General features: G+C 44.7%; 1 protein-coding gene across 4 annotated transcripts in view; it reads left to right on the top strand.

Moving 5' to 3' along the window:
• The window catches only part of LOC135248988 (growth factor receptor-bound protein 2-like), a 51,920-nt gene that overhangs the window by 1,892 nt on the left and 28,555 nt on the right, over positions 1–21,473 (top strand). The window contains exons 1-2 of one of the 4 annotated variants that reach the window (XM_064324147.1): positions 4,909–5,113; positions 7,118–7,391. The exons of 1 other annotated variant lie outside the window; for it this stretch is intronic. In XM_064324147.1, coding sequence (XP_064180217.1) covers positions 7,314–7,391 — 78 coding nt within the window. In that variant the 5' untranslated portion in view covers positions 4,909–5,113; positions 7,118–7,313. Of the gene's footprint in view, positions 1–4,908; positions 5,114–5,388; positions 7,392–21,473 lie in introns of those variants that run through there. 2 more of the 4 variants (XM_064324149.1, XM_064324148.1) reach the window with 2 other exon arrangements.

Below are 21,473 nucleotides of genomic sequence, written 5' to 3'. Positions count from 1 at the left end.
GTTACCCACAAATGACTAACAGCTGTTTCTTACTGTGTATAATAATTCATATTCACAGCAAAGTATTGTCCCAATACTGCATTTGAGTAAATGCAGACTGACATTAAATCACACCGGAGACAAAAACCCACTTTTTGGTGCATTGAATTTCATAACCTTACATGGTTATATTGTTAATGCCCCGCAAAACAGATATGTACATGTGAATATATATATATATATTTTAAGTTATAAAGAAACCTTTATTCTATTATATTCAGTGACTAAATGTGTGTGACCAAAAAGCTGCACACACACATACACACTTCATGATCATGTACATGCTTAAAGGCGAACTTCACCCAGAAATCAATACATTTTATGCTTTGTCCAATTTTCCAGTCTTCAAATTATAAAAGAATTCAGTAGACATAATTTAGAGGCAGCAGGGATTGTGTTCTAAGAATTAAGTCTGCTTACAATTTGGTGTCACTTTGGAAAGCAATTCATGGAAGTGATAAAAATGTGTAGACAACTGGATTTGTGTTTTGCTTCACAAATTTGTACTGAGTAAGGGTATGTGTGCATGGTTGTCCTGGATGTATTTTCCACTTTACACTGCAATGACATCATCAATATTTTCAGTTTTACATGAAAAATATCCTTCCCACCATTTATTTTCTTTTATCCACTGCTTCATTTTTCCAGACAGCAACGCTTGATTTTACCATTTGAGCTGCGAAGAAAGAGAGGGAACACGCAGAGACTGTTTTAAAGGAAGTTCGTGGATTTTTGTCGCAATTGTGAGGGCTGCTCTTGTTAGGAAGAAATATATTTTGAGGCTCATTTTTTCTCTTGTTTTTAATCCCACTTTGGAATACGTGCGTTGTAGGCTTGTCCCTTTGCAGAGCATTGCTTGCTAGCTTTGGAAGCTGCTACACTGACATATGACTCTGCATACATAGTAAAAGGTCCAGTGTACGTTCAACATTAGCAGAGTACACAGGAGTCCAATTGAGACCATATTCAGTCTGTAAGAGTTGATTTGACACTGAACATTGTACTTTCTACATTTGCTAATTTGGCAGATGCTTTTGCTAAAAGTGACTTCATTGCCTACTATGGCAGGGTTACCCTGCCAGAGAAGACCTTCCCCTCCTGGGTGATGCTATGGCCATTTACACATAGCTATGCATGGTTTGACTGTATACTGTACAACTTCACTTCCAGCCACGTTCACTTCTGGCAGGGCCCAGATCCAAAACTAAAGAAGAGCATGTCATTTTCACTACTGTGAAACCAACTCCTGCATAAAGCAATGATTTCCAGCCTTGTTTAACTCTAAACCAACTACCTTTCAACAATTATAAAAAAAAGAAATTCCAGCTTCAAACTATAGCACAGACAAGGTGGCTACAGTGTGTGTCTGTAGATGGTACCTTGATGGAGTTAAAGATGGTGCAGATGAAAGTAATGCAGGTAATCCATTCCTGTACTGAGCGGTCTCATGTCCTGAACGTCTGTTATTGATCTCCTCCTGCAGTCGGTTCAGCAAGTTGCATCGGAACACGCTGGCATTGCTGTGCTTGGCTGCCAGGTGGAGCAAGGGAGTATGATCTGCCACTTACAGGGTATAACCATCAGTCTCACACATGGAGGGGGGGGGGGGAGGACAACTGAGACACTGTCCCAGGGACGGTGTATAGTAACTATTTATAATTTGTTACAAAATATATTGGGGGAGGGGAGAACTCCCAGTAGATTTTGTCGCAGGCCTTAGAATACATAGCTGCAGCCCTAATAACCGCCATTTAAACCCTAATCTTTATCTTTAACTTAAAAAACTCTTCTGGGTATAAGTCTATGCAATCTAAATACCTTAAAGGTGTACCTTCACTATAATGTAGCAGAGAGGGCCTGCCCCTCTTCTGAAGGCTTGATCCTGCAGTGACTTGTCCAGAAAAATACAATGTGATTAAATCCACAATTTTTTTTGAAAAGGAACAAAACAAAAAATAACATTGAAGTCGTGATTAAGATTCAAATGGCACACAAAAGTGAAAATGCAAAGCAAACTTGTTATATGGCAAGTGATATCACTCAAGATGATAGTTATTTAATCTTTTACCATACATCTATGTGTCATAAGACTACTTAATGTACCATTGGGATGAAAATATAGTGATTAGGGAACTGGCTACATAACTGCCATTGCTACCTAGATTCTGGCTTTAAAACGTAATCTGTAAATATCTCTGCAAAATTCCCTATGTATTAAATGAACAATAATAAAATAATAAGCGCGCTCACGTCGTTCATGATGGTTTAAAATTAAACAAATTTATTTTCAGAGGACAGGTTCAATCCTTCTATCGCATGTAACGTTAGGACATAAACTATGCGTTTTGAACACACCGATTAAATTTCAGAACTGATGGAATAAAATGTATATATTGAGGGCAAGACTGACAATAACTTCTTCCTAGGCCAGATAAAGATTTGTTGTGGGACGGAATACTATGATTATTCCTCCTATTTCCTCCTCATCGGCAACATTCCCCAGGGACTATGTCAACAATGACATGGATAATTAAAGTGGAGGCTGAGCTGTGAAAATCGAAGTATTGCTGCTGTACAACACACCAAAGGTTATTTGATAAAGAATGACACTAACATTTTGCCGCTTGTGCAAGGGAGGTTGAGTTTGTTCGTTTTCCTTGAATGACACGGTCGTTTTAATCTGGTGTGTGAAGTAGGGTTAATACATCGCTTTCACCACCAGGTGGCGATAAAGTTATGCTCAAGCCTAACTTGCGCAACAAAATCACAGGTGTCAAAAATAAGCACTCAGTTTCTGTCATTCCACACAGGGGTCACTGAGTATGCATAAAAGATGATCATCTTAAATGCAGGATACACAGACTTACCATCCAAACAGCTTATTTTGGTGTTAGTGTGGTATGAAGTGTGTATTTAATCAGTGAATTAATGTTATAAGAATGTTAACAGAGATCACGGTCAGAAAAAAATGGCACATAATTATGTTCATATTAAATATGCTTAGAGGCCTGTTCTAGACCTTTAATTCTAGAGGAGAGACTATGAACAGACTGTGAACAAAACATCAGTGCAGCACTATATGGGGTTGGTACATCAGAGATATCTGTATGGCGTGCGGCCATATGCATAGCTATTGACAAAGGAATTTTATACCCACCATCCTCACTTTAATCAGATTATATCTGAAGAAACATACAGATAAACTAAAAGCACCCCCCTACACACACACATTTCCTGTAATGAGTCATTGACCTGCTGTGACACCAGGTCTAGCACCCAGGCACAGCTTCAGGCTCACAGGTACATCCACACACCTGATTGTCAGAAGAACAGTCCTGGCTGTGTCCATACTAAGAACATATAGTGAACTCCATAATGTTTGGGACAAAGACATTTTTTCTTAATTTGGCTCTCTGTGCCACAATTTTTGATGTGCATTCAAACAATTCAAATGTGGTAAAAAGTGAACATCTGCAGCTTTTGTCTAAGGGTGTTTTTATACACATTGTATAATAATTTTTATACACATTAAAAATATCATGTAGAAATTACAGCACTTTTCATACATAGCCTCACATTTCAGGACACCACAACATTTGGGACATTAATGTTTATGTTACGTGAATGAAAGTAGTCCTGTTTAGTAGTCATGCTTACCAGTGCATGCAATGACTGCTTGAAGTCTGTGGCCCATAGGTATCACCAGATGCTGACTATATTCTCTGGTGATGCTCTGGCAGTCCTGCAGCAATCTTCAGCTCCTGCTTGTTTCGGGGGCCGGTCCTCTTAAGTTTTCTTTTCATGATACGCGTGTCCAATTGGATTCAGTTTGGGTGACTGAATCGGCCAGTCCAAGATTTAGCCGTTTTCGGCTTTGAAAAGCTCATCTGTAGGGTCACCCGTTTGGGATAATTGTATTGCTGTGGGATGAGGCACCATCAACTGAGCTTGGAGGCATTGGATTGAACTTCAGCAGATAAGATGCTTCTGTACACTTCAGAATTCATTCTGCTGCAGCTATCAGCAGTCTTCTGTGGGCAGCATGGGACACATTCCAACACAGACCACAGACCCCAGAATAATTAGAATATCTTATCACTATTAAAAGAGATGGAGGCGTTCACAGCAAACCACGCAATTGCCACGACACGTACAAATCGACCGGGGAAACATGTTTATAAGTATAAGCCTAATAGGATATGAAAGCATGGAAAGTACAATCCAAAACGCAGACGACAGTGGCGCGCATCCGAAAAGTGCCGCTAGATGGTAATCCTATCAAAGTTGACTTTTATAGAGTCGTAGCATAGAGGTTTTTCCGGCAGTAAAAATTTTTTTTTAGAGGACTTCTTGCTGTAGCTCGCTCATAGTCGTTTATATGGGACTCTGACTATATACTTATTTGGAATAAGTGTGTATTACTATGCTCTCTCTCTCTCTCTCCCCCCCCTATTTTACAGAAAAAATCATTTAAATTTCTGAACTCTGGATTCTGGTGACAGTTATATATACCAATGCGCCGGATAATTTTACGCATGAAGGGAATTTAATTGATAGTTGATAGAACCTGGAATAATGATTCTAACGGGTAAACGTTAAAGTTAAATCGTCTACATGTAGCCTATACCTACATAACGTAGTTTACAGGACTACTATGATGACACTGCACATTAATTGTTAAACGTATCACGATAAATCTCCTTGCATCTCAGACAGAACTTAATTTGTGCGTGAAACTGACATTTACAGTATTGAGTTTTTAAAGAGGGCGGGGCAGAGAGCGGAGCAAGCCAGGCTACGGCGTTCTATACATAGGTTCTACACCACACAGATTCTGAGGTGTCGCGAGAGTTTTCTCAATCGGTGTAACAGAGACAGAAGTAACTGTGCTTGCTTTGAACAGAATAGGGAAAAGTAGCTAGTATTTAAATGATACAACACGACGGAATTAGAGATAGGAGTGTCTAACAAAACAAAATAGTCTCAGTTTCAAGGGTGAGACGAAAAACTTGCGTAACTACGCAGCGAGCTAGCGAGCTAAGAGTTTGAACTGTGTATGACGCCGTGACAGACGGTGAGTTTCTTTTGCCCAGCCTTGTCTAGCAATTACTGCAAGAATATGTGTTTTCTTCGTTTTCTGGACTGAGGTTGCGAGCAAGGCCAATCTCTCATCCTACTACTGACAACTGACACAGTTTAGTTGTTGTCTGACGTATATGAAAATCAGAGTGGAAAGTATTTGGGCTAAAGGTTGAAAAGCAAATAAGGCTAATAATACAGCTAGTGGTGTAACCAAGTTGTTGATAGTATACGTGCCAGCCAGATTGCTAAGAATCTAAACCGCAAGCTTTGCAAATGGCTAAATAGCCTGCGCTCTTTTGTGGAAACATCTAATTTAACGTATCTTTTGCAATGTATCTTGCAAATAAGCAACGCAGTGCTCGCTAATCAACTGTATATTGTGGGTTGCATGGCGATGTGTTGATCTAGCTAATTTGACAATACGACCTATCATATGAAACATAGAACTAAGTTAGAATAACGTTTTTTAACTGCTCTAACTTTAACTAGCAAGTTAAATAAGCCCCAGCTACGAGCTGAGTAGGAAAATACTGTTACGGTTAACTTAGCTACGAAATGCTACCAACACATCTGAGACTAGACTAGCTTGGCTAAGTAACGATGAAAAGAACGTGAAACAAACCAAATTAGCGAAATTGGTATATTTATGTTAAGCAAACGTTAGAGTTAGCTACGGCAAACATTTTAGTCGATGTCTAATTATCCATTATCAGAAAAGCCTGACGGTAAATGCTAGGCGTTTCTGTTTACTCTACCTAGCTAATGTTCCTAGGCTAGCTAACGTTAGATAACATTGGCCATTTAGCGATAACGGAGTTTGCACCATTCTCATATTGCCAGTTAGCGCGACTAGCTAGAAACATTGCTGAAGTTGACGTTACTGTCCGGGGCAGTTTGATAAACATAATTGTGTAACGTTAGACTGAAGTTGTTTAATCTTCAGACTGTCGTTTAGTTTTTCTTTCTTTAACTGTTATTTGTCGCAGAACAAAAATATAAGATTTTCATCGTCCCTGTTTTAGAAAGATTTTAGTTAACTTACAGGATAATTCGGCTAACGGTAGAGCTGGACAAAGTAGATAAAGTAGATCTATATCATCTACTAGTTCAGTATTGTCAAACTTGCATTTCAGAAAAATGCTGGTCTACAAATCTGGCTAGCCGCTTAGATGGAGATAATGTGCAACAAAAAATATAATTCTCAAATTGTGGAGTTACAATTTGCAGACATTTTAGATAACTAGCCTAAGCCAGGCTACCAGTCGTAACGTTACAGTATTTTTACCGCTATTTGCTGCAACGTTAACGAGTTGGCTAGCTGGCGTGGGGCTGCTTCGTAATATGTAACTTGGCTATTCCATGATATAGCCAATGATTTTGACAGCCGAAAAAACTCGTAGACTTTCTCTCATATAGTGCGTAGTGACGTCGACTAGATTGTTATAATGTTATTTCAATAAAAATGTTGTATCAATCTAATGTGCAATATCAGCATAGGTAACTAACGTTACATTATAATCCAGAAGTTGGTGTTGTTCATGACTATCGGAGCAGTACCATGGTTATTCATTGTTGTATGCATTCCACGTTAGCTAGTGAACCAGAAAGCTAACGTTAATGTTCTTCAGCAGGCCCAGTTAAGCTTCTGACTCGTTTTGCTAACATCAACCGGACTGTCACATTCTTGTTAAACCATTGGACTAGAGACAGGCTGTCGCAGTCCCATTGGGCTTTGAACGATTGTATCCACTCATTGGATACTTCCTTTACTCGGAGCCGATTGGACCTTTGTGTTGGCAGGCGGCTGTAATTGGCTACAAGGAATGTCATTTAGACGGTTTCCTTCCTCTTTTCGGATACATTTGTCTTTCAATGCCAGTCGTGTCTCAGGGCGCGGCCCCATCAAACGCTTGAATTAGCGATTTATTATTCTTAACTTCCAAATACAAAAGCGCATCGTAGCGATAGGTTTGTTGACATACCATTTCATTTTCAGGTTCGTGGCCTGGACATTTATGTGAGCGGTCTTGCCTCAGTGGAACGGGTCTTAAAGGGAGGAGAGACTCACAGAGACCCATATCAGGACTGTGGGTTCTGTTTTTTGTTTTTGTGAACAAGGAATAATCCAACCTACTGCAACGATTTAGTTTACCTGTTCAACCACAGCACACAGGTGTTCAGCGGCACGCACCATGGAGGCCATCGCCAAGTACGATTTCAAAGCCACTGCTGAGGACGAGCTGAGTTTTAAACGTGGGGAAGTATTGAAGGTAACCGCAGTATTTCGTGATTTTTCTTCCACGATGTAACTTGCACTGCATGTGTTCATATGTGTGTACACTCATTTATTATATGTCATAACTTATTTTGCCCGTTATTTTTTACTAGTGGATTCTTTTGTACGGACTAGCGTTTTCATTTCATAATATAGTATAATAGAGTGTAATAATATGACAGATGACTGTGCAATTACATTATTTTGTTTAATCAACTTCAAAATATATATTGCTAAAGTTGCGCAGCAAATTAATTCCAACTGTCTCTTGACTTATAGTAAACCTTTATAGGATTTTTGACAATTTTCTCAGAAATGGGAAATCGTATTTTTATTTTCTTGGATATCATTGATTTCCCAGACAATATATTTTGTTTTGGGTGAAGGGATTCCTTTTTTTAACACAAAAGTTGGAATGTGATTTTTAAAAATACTGGCAGATGTATTTGTCCTGCAATTAAAACAAATGCCTGCACTTTAAACGAGAATGAGGTCAGCTGTCAGGAAGTAAATTTATTTCAATTTGAAGCCCACAAACCCTGTGTGTCAGTGAGATGGATTAAATCGTTTGACTCAAATTTCGCCTGTTATGAGCAGTTAATATCTGCTTTTATGATATGTTGAGCAGTGAATACAAGTGGATGTGACTGAGCTTCAGAATTTTTAGATTTTCCAACTAAATCACCTGAGAACTTCCCTTCCTCACACACACACACCAACACACACTCGCATACACACTCTCTCTCATACGCACACACACATACACACACACACACACAGGCACACACAATGATCTGTCTGCCTAATTTTTATTGCTTCCATAACATTTGAATTGTGCAGTGGCCATGGTGTTATACTGCAGTTCAGTTAACAAGGAAGTGTTTGTCATGTTTTCAAGGAATAGCGGTAAAGATCTTATCTGCACTCACCCAGCACTGGACTGTAGCGGTCCTCTGTACCAAGCCTTGTTCGTTATCCCTTTTTTTTTCAGATTGAAGTGAAACGCGATTTGTGAAGCAAAGTTGTCCGTCTGTAATAAAAAAAGGAAAAGGTGAAGCAAATAAATTAAATGCATAATTCAGCTTTTCCAGTAGGACTGCAAGGCATCATCAGAGTAGGCCTCCAGTTTGTCTCCCGTAGCAGATGGCTAAAAGTCGTGAAAATGACTGAGGCCGGTTTTTCTCACGTCACACTGGGTTGTTCCCCCTGTCTGTCCCGAGAGGACAGAAAGCTCTCAGGGGTGAATGCCCTGTAGTTTGTATTCTGCGCTCTTCTACGTGAATCTTGAATTTTTACGTTTTCATCCATTTATTTCTTTGTCAAACGGGGGCCTTTACTTTGCAGCTGTTTCGATTAAAAGCCCATTCTATGCCTTTTCTTTTTCTCTCAGAGGAAGTTCCGAGCTTCTTATGCGCCACAGGCTGGATGGGTTATCAAGTTATTAGCTGGAATGTGGTGAACATTTCTGCATGCAAGTGCAGGGGATTTGGATGTAATCATCTTAATCCTTCTTTTCAGATGTCAATGGAGCCCTGGCAAGCTTAAAATAGCAGAGGAATGCTATTTAAGATCTAGAAAGTCATTTTTCCTTTTTCTGTTTGTAATGACATAGGTCAGCAGCTGGAGTACTGAAGGGTAACGACTCATCTGAACAGAGATGTGTCTTTGACTTAATGTTTGAAAAAGAGAAGCGCCCTGTTGGCCTAAAACCCTCTCCCATTCTGCCTGTGAGGCAAAGCAGCCTCACTGCCTGAAATGAGCTTCAAGCGTGTTTACTCCCAAAATGCCTGTTCGGATGCCGTTCTTTGGCTCGTAGGTTCTCAGAGCCCTTTTTATTTTTTTATTTTTTTTTTGCTGATGTTTTGAAAAGGGTCGGGACCGTTTTTTGGACAGATCTGCTGGACCGTGCTCTTTCGTGCTGGCAGTGTTGCACACTGAGCTGCGTCTGTGCTACAGAGCGCTCTCCCAGCTCTGCTCTGCTCTGCTCTGCTCATCACTACAGCCGAGCGTCTCTGTCTGTAGTTGTGTGTCTGTGTTTCTGCAGTCTAACAGGTGGATACGTGTATAAGTTCGTTATGTGTGTCTTGGCTCCTGGATCAAATTGGCAACAGGCACGTTTACAGCTGCATTCGTTAAGAGTAGTCAATTGTTTGTTGTAGCGTAGGACAACTGACTGGACACGTTTGTTCAAGGGGTACACAAATAGAAACAGTGAATGAGCATGTTCAATTTGTTAGTTTGAACACAACAGCAGCACATTTCTTTGCCTCAAATGAAATCTTGTGATCTCACGTAAAGATCAGTATTCCATTACCAGCTCATTCAAACCTAATTAACTCTGAGCCCTGTTTGAATTTAAAGCAGGATAGCCATGTCCCCAGCACCAGGGTTGTGAAGGCAGATTTAAAATAACTGATCGCTATTCTTGCAGTTGTAGCGGCTGCCGATGCTTATATTTGCTTTTATTTATTTTGTATCGAGTACAAACTGTACCCAGGTTTTAACCAGCCTACAGTTTTCCTAGGTCTCATTGGTATCGGTCACTTTAGTCTAACCTTCTGTTAGCCATTGTTATCTAGCTAGCTAGCGAGTGACCAGTAGCTTTTTTCCAGTTCAAGTAAACCTTGCTAATTCTATTATATTGTTTTAATTGTAAAATAACAAGACTTGATACATGATGGAAAAATGTTTACAGTTGACTAGGATTTTTAAGAAACAGTAAACTCCTTATAGACTGTGTTTCTTAGAGAGTGGCATCATATAGGCTAATATTGTGTGTTTATCCATTTGCCTGACTAATGTGAAATTAAATAATTTTAAACTATTCCTGCCACTTAAAAAAATAAATAAAATAAAAAATAACCCCACCATGGAGTGGCCCCAGTTGTCAGCCCGGTGTCGGGGCCCTGTCCCAGAGGGGAGGGAGGCCGGGGTCTGCGGTGTCTCCTGTGCCTGTGTTTGTGTTAAGCGCTGCAGAAGCGTTAATCAGCGAGCGTGAGAATGCCGCCTGAAGGCAGTGCTCTGAGCCCGTAGCACGCTACTAAAATCCGTGCAGGGGTTACGCGGGTGCCGCTCCTGCCCCCCTGTCCCGGGGCTCCTTCAGGGCCCCTGCCCGTGCCCGTGCTCGTGCTGGGGCCCGAGGGGCGGGGGGATTATGGGGTGTGCCGCGGCGAGAGCGGCCTGCCTGCGGGTCCGGTGTCTGACGCACCGGAGCGCACAGGGGCTCGTGGTACAGGGGCTTGTGGGTATCTCTTTGGAAGCGGGGGCTTGTGGGTATCCCTTTGGGAGCGGGGGCTTGTGGGTATCTCTTTGGAAGCGGGGGCTTGTGGGTATCTCTTTGGAAGCGGGGGCTTGTGGGTATCTCTTTGGAAGCAGGGTGCTTGTGGGTATCTCTTTAGAAGCGGGGGCTTGTGGGTATCTCTTTGGGAGCGCGGGCTTGTGGGTATCTCTTTGGGAGCGGGGGCTTGTGGGTATCTCTTTGGAAGCGGGGGCTTGTGGGTATCTCTTAGGAAGCGGGGGCTTGTGGGTATCTCTTTGGAGCGGGGCTTGTGGGTATCTCTTTGGAAGCGGGGGCTTGTGGGTATCTCTTGGAAGCAGGGGGCTTGTGGGTATCTCTTTGGGAGCGCGGGCTTGTGGGTATCTCTTTAGAAGCGGGGGCTTGTGGGTATCTCTTTGGAAGCGGGGGCTTGTGGGTATCTCTTTGGGAGCGGGGGCTTGTGGGTATCTCTTTGGAAGCAGCGTTCAGTCAGGAGGGGCAGCTCCCTCCACTGAGCCCTTCTAATCTTAATCTTTCTTCAGGATTAATGTCCTCATCGGTTGACTCGTAATGCCAAATAGTAGGTTCTTACAGAGAAAGGCTCGCTGGCGGTGGGGTCAGGCATTGACATTCTCCTCAGAACTCGACCTCTTCCTTCCCGTTGGGTTAATCTTTCTGATTCTACTGTGCAAAGCTCTGTTGCAATGGCTGTCTGTTTAAAAAAAAAAAAAAAAAATTAAAATCATTTTGAATACTCTTGTAAATTGTTTCAGGGTCGAGAGTGCACGATGGAAAAATTACTTCATTAAATCTTAAGAGTTCACGACGACTTAAGTTCTGCTTTTAGTCTGATTATCTCAATAAAACATTAACGCCCCCTCCCACCCTCACTCATAGACGTTTGTGTCTGTTTAAAATGTGCTTGCCGGTTTATAGAAAATATAGCACAGTGACGATGGTGGCTTGCTGCAAGTTGTACATGCAAAGCTACGTACGACGCGTGCTGTTGGCCCCCGAAGGGAAGGTGGCGTCTCAGACCTCGCCGCGTCTCAGCGGTGCAGCAGCTGCAGGAGGAGGAGGAAGTGTGGGAGGGAACGCACAGCTGTTGCGTGTGGATGCGTCTTTCACGCTGGAGGACGTTACCGAGCCCCCTACGCCCCTAAGAGTCATCAGGACGAGCGAGCAGAAACGGGGCGCAGCCTCAGACTGTGCCGACTGTGCTCATGGCTTCGCAGCACAGGCACGGTTTGGATCCGCCCAATCATTTCCGTGTTTTTTTTTTTTTTACAGTGGTTTTTTTTTTTTGTTGTTTTTTTTTCCCCCAGAACATAATTTGAATGTGGCAGCTCTGCCAGTGTTACGCCAGTGAAATCACACTGTTTGGCTGATCTGTTTGCACGCTTTGTTGTGTGTACTCGTCGGCAGCGCGTGCGGCGGCGTGCCCGAGTACGCCAGGGCTTGTGTCTGAGTGCGGGCATGGCGGAGTGCTCGCAGAGGGCGCTCTGAGTCAAAGGACAGCCTGGCACATCGTCCCGGCGACGGTTTTTTTATATTTTATTTTTTTATACGTAGAGCAAAGTGCATTATGGCCCTCTGATAGAGGCAGGGTGCCAAGACCAACACTGACTGGATCAGCTGGTGATTTGCTGGGCCCAGACTGCAGCACTCTCTGTCCTTACTCAGTTACCATGGGCCCAGGGCAAGGCATGCAGTGTGCTTTATACCGGGCCCAGGGGTCTTCCATTGCATTCTGCAGATTCACATAGTGAGCCCGAGGCGACTCTAATGGAGGACCTGAGAGAATGCGAGGGACAGAGAAATGTGTGAAATTCCCGCAGGGTCTGCATCTCGCTGAGCTCGGGTACCCCTGCCAGCGTGCGCCGTGGCATGTGCAGCAGTCAGTCACTGCCGGGCTCGCGCGTCGCATAATGGGCCCCTTGTGCGAGTGCCTGAGGACTGCTTCGTAAGCCCCGCCCCTAACCCCGCCCATAACCCCGCCTCTGCCCTCGGACAGGGCGGGAGTCGCCCAGAGCAGGTGGGCTTCTGGCCTTTGCAGTGGGAGGAGGAGGAGGAGGAGGAGGTTGAGACTCCTGACCTGATCGGTACAAGCTCGCTGCTGTCGGGTACAAGCCCTTGTGTTTTTCTCGAAAGGCCTGTCTAAATGTCCCTGCGCTGGTCCTGTACCCCCCCCCCCCCCACCGCCGGCCTCACTGGAGACTGTGGACCGGAGCGGGGAGAGGCTTTACAGGCTGTCCTGTTTCACGTTCAGAATGAGTGGCAATCTGGGCACCTTTCATGGAGAGTTCCCTTAGGGGCACCATACCGATTGTGATTTATAGTCTGTACTGCACAGTATGAACACCTGGGCCCCCACTCTTTTCAAGACATAATTTTCCAGGACGTTTTATGTGACCCACATATTGAGAATACCGAACAGTTTCGGGGGTGGGGGGTGGGTGGGTTATGTGGTTATGTGGTTATGTTGGGGAATTTCCACTGGAGATCAATGAAGCGCTTCAGTCAATCAGACCACTAAGTGTAGGGACCCTGTTTTGGGTGGGATGGATTTGTAAAGAGTTTTTACGCCTTCAGTTTTGAGGGTTACACTCTACTCGTAACGATGAGGGAGTTTCTGTATTCTGGCTGCTCCTCCTCGGTCTCGAGCAGTACGCGGGAAATTAATCGCAGCGGGAAGAAAAAGGGATTAGTGACATCATCTCCTTCCTGGAATCTTTAACGTCACGCAATGGAGGCCTCGTGAGTGCCGTCCCCCTGCAGCTTCAGCACCAGTGACTGATCTATCACTCCTATTGATTACGTAAAACCCTGCGCGTGGCAGTCGTGGACCGCGTTCTTCAACAGGAAGTTGCTAACTCCTTGCGTAAGCGACCGGCTTGCCTGCGTTCGTTTTCTGGAATTTAACTTGTCGGGGCAAATCGCGGCAGACCGCGGTCGTGTCGCAAGCCGGAATCGCGAACGCCGTCTTTGTTTCCCAGACGATATGACGAAAAACTTCACTTCAAACTCGCCGTAAATCTGCCGGTCACCTTGAGCCGTTTCCCCTCGCTCTCCTCTGGATTTTTGGCAGTAGCCGCTGGCGGTTTTACAGGCCCGGTGCTGCCTGGGATGCAGGAGCCGCGCTGGTGCCCCGGGTGAGAGGAGAGGCAGCTCCCTTCGTGCAGTTTGTGTTCTGTAATGGGATTCATTAGCAATTTGATGTGATTGGACGCAGGTCACCGAAGTGCTTGTCCAAAAAAAAACCAAAAAAAACAAAAACTGCTGCCATGAATTGACAAATCATACGCTCCCAATGCTTACCATTTTGTGTTTTCTGAAGATATTCTGGAAAAAGTAATGCCATCCTCTTTTAGTCTGTCCATTCAAATAAGACACGCTAGATCACTCCTAAAAATGTCATTCTTTTTAAAACCTTTGGAAAGTAAGCATGAAATTACTGAACTGAGTAACTGGGTTGTATTAATGTGCTATTCTGAGAGTTGGGGAAATTCCACCTGATAAAAACACGATACTGAGAAGTGCCCTGTGCAGTTATTCATTTCATGCTGCCATGCAAATCTTTTTAGTCCAGAGAAAGGATAAACTGCAGTCTTTTGCCTGTGATTTTTATGTGGTTCTGCCTATTCAGACAACATATATCTATATTCAACATAGTCTCTACCTTTACATAGATCATATCATAGAAATTCACTTAAATCCATTGCGAATAGTATACAATAGTCTTAATTCATTTGTATGTGATTGCTAGCATATGACATTAGCATAGACCACTGATGTTTGCTATTAATTTATCTTGCATTTAGCAGTTCAATCCATGTTAAAATATACATTGCATTTACAGAATCAGATGCCATAAGGGTGCTCCTGGTCGAATTTTCAGTAGAACGTTTTTTTTTTTATTTTAATTTAGTGAACATGTCCGTGCAACAGTCTTACCTGACTGTTCATTCGAACATAAATCGACAAGTGGGAATGTTTGTAACGCGTCTCTACAGCAGGTTAGGCTATTGCTAGCATGCATGCTCCCGCCCCATTGCTTTCCTAACACGAGGTTTGTCTGTGACGTGGGCCAGCTGGGGAGACGTGCCCTTCCCTGCAGGCAGTGAGTAAAACTCGCCGGAGAGCTGCCAGACGCGTACAGTGGAAAGGCCCGCAAAGCTCTCGTCGACGTATTTGTCGACATCCGTCCACGTCTTATCGGTGGCTTTATTAAGGGAAATGAAGTCACGGGGCTCGTCCGCGCAGCCAGAGCGCGATCTCAGACGGAATCCAGCGAGGGTGGCTCTCGATTTGGGCGCCCGTGGGCTGCCTGGTGAAACACCTTCCTCCTACTCAGCTCTGTGTCAGCGTGGCTGTGGGCCGCGGTGAGAAAAGCAGCAGCTGGTGAACGACATTTCGGGGGGGGGAAACACGGGTGTCTGCTCTTCCCCCGAATCGGTCACACACAAACTCGGCTACGGGCTAATTGGATAGTCCAATTTGGGGTGGGAATTGGACATGTTCAGCCCCACGTTGGGCGTCAGATAATTTAAAAAAAATAATTTTTAAATATTAGAGAAGTGATATCTCAAATATAGTCTCTTCAGATTGAGACGGTCCCTGTCACGCTTGTCTGTCTGTTCTCTTCCACATCACCATCACATCCCTCACTACCCCCCCCCCCCCCCACCCCAGCCTACGCTCACAGGCGTCACCTTGGTGCTTCCTCAGGGTCCCATGTGGAGCTGTGCGCCGGGTATTTCTGCTACTTTACACTTACTGTAATGAGTGCTTTTTTTATTTGCACTGAATGTGGTTTCCCACGGCTGTCCTCATCAGAAGACTGGAGGGATTTGGCGGTGATTTTTGTGTGGCTGTGTCTGAAGATGCAGTGGAAGTTTTTTAGGCTTTGTTTCGAGTGTGGAGGGCTGGACGGTGCTGTTCTGAGCTGACGGTAAGCGGTTTGGCCGAGTCCGTTTACCAGCCGTGCGCCTTCCGCAGGGCCGGTGCCGGTCCCCCCACCCTCGTCTCAGCACTGACCCCGTGTCTCCTCCGGATCCAAGCCTGTTGACCGGACTCAAGATATAAACGGCATTGTTTGGGCCCGTTGGTTCTGCCGTCAAGCAGAACTCCGTTCCTATTGGCTGCAGGACTTCCTCTCGGCCTGTGCGTCTGATACGGTGCCAGCGGAGGGCGGCCCGAACGAAATCCACTTCAGAAACCGATCCCTTCTGGTGTTTATGTGAAGGGGCCTTTAGTCATCGTGCTCTACATGAATCATGGCTTTGAGCGCTTGCGACCGCACGCCGTTGAGCTATTTCTGGTGGCGTACGGGTAGTGCTGAAATGCGCTCCGGGCTGTGCGGTGGGTGCAGCGTTGGGAAGGGCGGAGCTAAGCCGAAGGGTTTGGGCGATTCCCGCAATCGCCGCGGTGACAGGTAGCCAATAAAAAAGGCCACGGGACAGAGATGCTGCCTCTCTAAACATTCATAACCTTCTGCTGTGGACCGAGTCCAAAGATTTATCATAAGTGGTATTTTTAGGGCCTCTGGTTTTGTTCGCTTATCTTGGCTTTTTAAGCAGTAAAAAAGAAAATGAGATTTCTGAGCCGCTTTATGCTTTGTGGGCTTCATTGAATTAACGTCTGTTGTGGATGTACTGTGAGTGGCCATGGGACATTTGCATGAGTTTACTTGTCACGTTGTACATGGCTGTGTCCTACTTCCTCTTCGTGTATGTTTGTGGCTCAGAGGGATCCTAATAGGAATTGTAAATGAAGTCTTAATCAAGTGAGAACTCCAGGCTAATGCATTAATGAGCTAATAGTATTCTAGCTAGCCCCCTGCGTTTCATGTTTATCTGTACCTAATTAAGAGCTCTTCAAGCACCAAAGAAAGTGGAAACCTGTTAACTTCTTCAGGGCTTGTGGGTAACAGCACTAACACGTACTTATGCAGAGGAAGAGGACGACCAGCTAAAACAATGACACTTTACCCTTAGAAGTAAATGTGGTCAGCGGTGACAAGAGAGTTCTGTGGTGATGACACCGAGGCTCAGTCTTTTATGAGTAAGAGCATCTTGTCTTCTTGTCATCTTGTCTTGTGTGGTGTGCGTCACAGCCAGGCAGTCCTGCACCAAGGTCTACAGCCATGCGCTGCCACAGTCACAGCTGGGTCCTGTCTCCTATTGGGGGAAAGATCCACCCTCTCTCCCTTTAACCGCTGTTGTCTGGTGATGTCTGTGGTGTGGAAGGGTAATGGGTCTTGTCTCCATTTAAATGATCCAGCCGGTAATTGCAGCTGTAATCGTCCTCACTTTGACTTTAAGCCCAAAGTGGCTGATGTGTGGGCGGGTGGGTGGTTATGTGTGTGTGTGTGTGTGTGTGTGTGTGTCTGGTTGCGTGTGTGTGTGTCTGTGTGTGTGTGTGGTTGTGTGTGCGTGTGTGTATGTGTGGGTGGGTGGGTGGTTATGTGTGTGTGTGGGGTTGTGTGTGCGCGCGTGCGTGTGTGTGTGCGTCCGTGCATGTGGGGTTGAATGGGTGGGTGTGTGTGTGTGCGCGCGCGGATGTGTGTGTGTGGGCATGAATGGGTGGTTGTGTGTGCGTGTGTGTGTGTGTGGGTGGTTGTGTGTGTGTGTGTGTGGTTGCTGTTGCATGTGCGCACGCGTGTGTGTGTGTGTGTGGTTGCATGTGTGGTTGTGTGTGTGTGTGTGTGGTTACGTGTGTGTGTGTGTCTGGTTGCGTGTGTGTGTGGTTGTGTGTGTGTGTGTCTGTGTGTGTGTGTGTGTATGTGTGTGTGGGTGGTTGTGTGTGCGTGTGTGTATGTGTGTGTGGGTGGTTGTGTGTGTGTGTGGTTGCGTGTGTGTGTGTGTCTGGTTGCGTGTGTGTGTGGTTGTGTGTGTGTCTGTGTGTGTGTGTGGTTGTGTGTGCGTGTGTGTATGTGTGTGTGGGTGGTTGTGTGTGTGTGTGTGTGTGTGGTTGTGTGTGTGTGTGTGCGTGTCCGTGCATGAGGGGTTGAATGGGTGGGTGTGTGTGTGTGTGTGTGTGTGTGTGTGCGCGCGTGCGTGTGTGGGGGTGAATGGGTGGTTGTGTGTGTGTGTGTGTCTGTGTGGCTGTGTGGTTGTGTGTGTGTGAGTGTGTGTGTGGTGTGCGTGTGTGGGTGTGTCTGTGTGGTTGTGTGTGTGTGTGTTGTGTGGTTGTGTGTGTGTTGTGTGGTGGTGTGGTTGCGTGTGTGTGTGGTTGTGTGTGTGTGTGGTTGTGTGTGCACACTGGCGTATTTCCCAGCAAGTCTGTTCATCCCCGTCTCTTTCTGCTTATCAACTGAATGCATGCACAGCGTGGCAGAAACTTCTACCTTCCTGTTTATTTGGTGGCAAGTCAGTGATGTGATATGGAAATTTGGCAGCGGTGTCTCTCGCTGTCATGGAAATTTTGTGATCTGTGGGACCTCAAAGAACTGCAGTTTTGCTCTGTGACAGCATGGCTGGTACATCCTGCGGTTAAACTGGCCAGCATAGGATGTTGGGGAACGCTTTTATCCTTCAACAAACGGAATTACGAAGAAAGGTTGTGAGAATTATTGTCACAGTCAATAATATTTTCACGAAAGGGGGAGGCAGTGTGAGGACATTCCTGCCTTGCTGAATTTTGGCCGAGTTATTTCAAGAGGATAATTAGCTGTGTTTTAGGTAGGGTGAGATTTAGACTGAGGGTAAAAATGCTGGCCTAATGTCACAAGCAGGTGCGATATGAAGGACCCAGTGGCTCACTTTTGTGCCGAGCCACCCCACCCAAGCCTAGAGGTCCTCAGTGCAAATCAAACTAAATGTAAACATGCCTCAAAGCACGGATCGCGCTTCATTGGTTTGAGGGCTCCTTTGCCCAAGTACTCGTAAAGGGACTAATATTGGGCCGTGTTTCAAGCAAATATGCTGCAGGCGATTTGCAGTATCTTAGGAACCTGTGCGCTAAGACTAGTTGGATTGCTTTTGAAGGATTTATTTCAGGTACTAACTTAACTTTGAATTATTAGCGTAGCATATTTGCATGTTATCTTAGCGCTGGCTGTTAACGCTTATGATACGCTGATCAGTTTCATACGAAGAAGGAAGTCGAGATAAGTTTGCCAGTGAATGCGACTACTCATGTGGACTAGGAAGCCTGATATAAACTCTCTATCGCTCTCTCTTGTGTAGGTGACATGACCTTATGACAGTTCATAAATATTTTAAAATTCATTTCTCGCCAGCAACATAGTGCGATTCGTCCTGCTCGAGGTTTTCCTGTTTGCGTTAATAAACAGGAAGCGCAAAGGACCAAAATTAGAAAAGTGTCTGTGTGGTAAAAATAGTCATCACGCGTAGTAAATCCGCTGAGCATATTTAGAGCATAAACTGGCACGGGGGTGCAGGAGCAGGAGAAAAAGTAGGGGCGGCGGCTTTCCGCAGGTTAACCGTAATGTTCAGAGTCTAAAGTGGGGCCGCTAAACTACGGGAAGAGAGCATGCTGGGGTACCGTATGGCTAATGGGGGACGTGAAGGCGGGTCGCAGGCCAGGAGAGCACGACCGTTCTTCTCCAAGGCACCTCAAACTGAAAGGAAGTTTCTGATGTTTAACATTTTCTCGTGGATCCGTAGTGTCAGGTAGTGCAACCTAATACCGCACTGTATTGAAACGGTTGGACGGTTTCCTCTGCAATCCAGCATGATATTATTGCATCTGCTCTATTTAAACGATCTGCTAGCTGGCTAACATGCTAGCAGTACTTGACATTGACTTTTTGGCTTACCAGCCACTGTGGCTAGTGTTTTCTAAAGTCACTAGCCACTCAGCACCCCCCTCCCCAAAATAAAATAAATTGTATTAATAAATTGGAGAATGGAAGTGCATGCACTTGTTTGGACAATACATTTTATTTGAACAGAAACTATTGTAGCTATTCAACCTGAGTAAACTCTGTGTGTGTGCGCGTGTGTCCGTGTGCATGTGTGAGAACAAGAGAGTAGATATTCTTATAAAATTCTGAAAAGCCTTTAATGTTGTGTTGGGTACAAGTAACGCCAGTGACAAAAATGTTAATGTAAGCATTCTTTGTTTGAATGTATCAAAATAATTTAATTAGAGTAAGCTGCCATTTGTGTGGATTTGTTAAGTTAAAAAGTTGATTAAGGTTCAAGAATGAAACCCATTTCAAGACATAATACAATTCCAAATACCACTGTTCCTGTAGAATGACATCTTTACGATGAGTGAATCAGTACAGGCTATATTTCCCCCTAATTCTTCAACTTACAAATATGTAACCCTTCAATAAAAATCTAAATAGTTTTCAGAACGAAAATCAGAATTTTTTTTATTTTAGTCATGCATTTCATATTTATAGACTTCGTCTTGTGGTAGTGTGTTGTGGTGGTCTCTTGTGGTCCCCCGGAGGTTTGGGTTCTCAGTGTAGCTGAACACAGGGAGACAACCCGTCTACGTGACAGTGGCAGTCGCTGTTTCGACCCTGGGTACGGTTTTCAGTTCTATGGTGAGCTTCCTTGTGTGTTCCCCCTGTCGTCGGAGTGAACCCGGCAGACGTCACTCAAATTAACGTTGACCTTGTTAAAGCTGACCGCGCCCGGGTCTCTCCCCCTGCGTCCCCGCATCTGCGCTGTGCGTAGCCGTCCCCGCCATCACTTAGCGTTGACTTCATTTAATCTCGTTAGCTGTAATTGGAGGGGAACACAGATGTGTTCACCTGCCTCTGTGTGTGGGAGCTCTACTGTGTGGCAGGAAAAAGATAAGCGGTTGTATCAAGGTAGCCTTTTTTTTTACTGCTTTGCGCTTGGCAGCTTCTGTGGTGTAGAAGGTGATTACTAGTGGGCTTGTGATAAAATGGCCTCATCTTTTTTTCTAGGTCAGAAGTAAATGTGTCAGCTCAGGTTTAAAAAAAAAAAAAAATGCATCGGTTGCGGTTATATTGCGATTTAAAAAAAACGCAGAAGCAGAATTACTTTATATGTCTTAAATGCTTAAACAGTGGCCTATCAAAGGTGAAATGGCGTACGATTAACAGGTACTCTAATGGCGGTTTGTGTGGTAATGTTGTGAGCTGTATGCCTACTTAATGCCCTTCCACTCAGATATCGCTGGTGCATTCAGCCCGAGTGGCCGAGGACAAGCTGCATTTTTGCAGCTCGCTTCCTGGTCTTGCTGAGAGACGTTTGCTCTATGGCACCAGTGCGGTTGGCTCCAGGATAGGTGTTGCATTGAAATGAGGGGCCCCCCTCATTTCAATGCAAGTCAATGGATACAATGAAGTCAAATTATAAACGAGATTTTTCCCCACAAGAAAGATGTAGTCACAGTAGCCGTTTTTGCATCGTCTAATGTCTCCCCATGTGCCAATTTGTTAAGTTACTGTGTTATTTGGACAAGACTGTAATATTTTTGTGGACAAATTAGGGACGGATTGCGTCACTTCTGAGTCACCGTATCTCACGTGCTTATTGGATGACCGAACTTCATGCCCTTATAAGGCGGCCCCTTTTCCCTACTGTGCAGTTTGCCCGCAAACTGTCCTCCAGCCGATTTTCGCCAAGGCGATGGAGAGCCAATGGGTGACATCACAGTGACTTGTTCCTCATTTTTTCTACAGTCTACGGTTTAGCCATATCAAGAAATTATGTTTGTGCAATGAAAATACGACCATGCGTAGGGCTGACGATTGGTTATAAATATTTTCCTCTTCAAGAGGAAACAAGAAGAAGCAGTAATTGAAAGAAGCAAATCGTATCAATGAACGGTGCAAGAGAGCACTCACCACACCCTGACAGCCATTGGCTT

Source organism: Anguilla rostrata, chromosome 2 (genome assembly GCF_018555375.3).
Source record: "Anguilla rostrata isolate EN2019 chromosome 2, ASM1855537v3, whole genome shotgun sequence".
Taxonomy (NCBI): Eukaryota; Metazoa; Chordata; class Actinopteri; order Anguilliformes; family Anguillidae; genus Anguilla; species Anguilla rostrata.
Note: the sequence above shows the minus strand (reverse complement) of the source record. Positions and strands in the feature narration are given on the sequence as shown.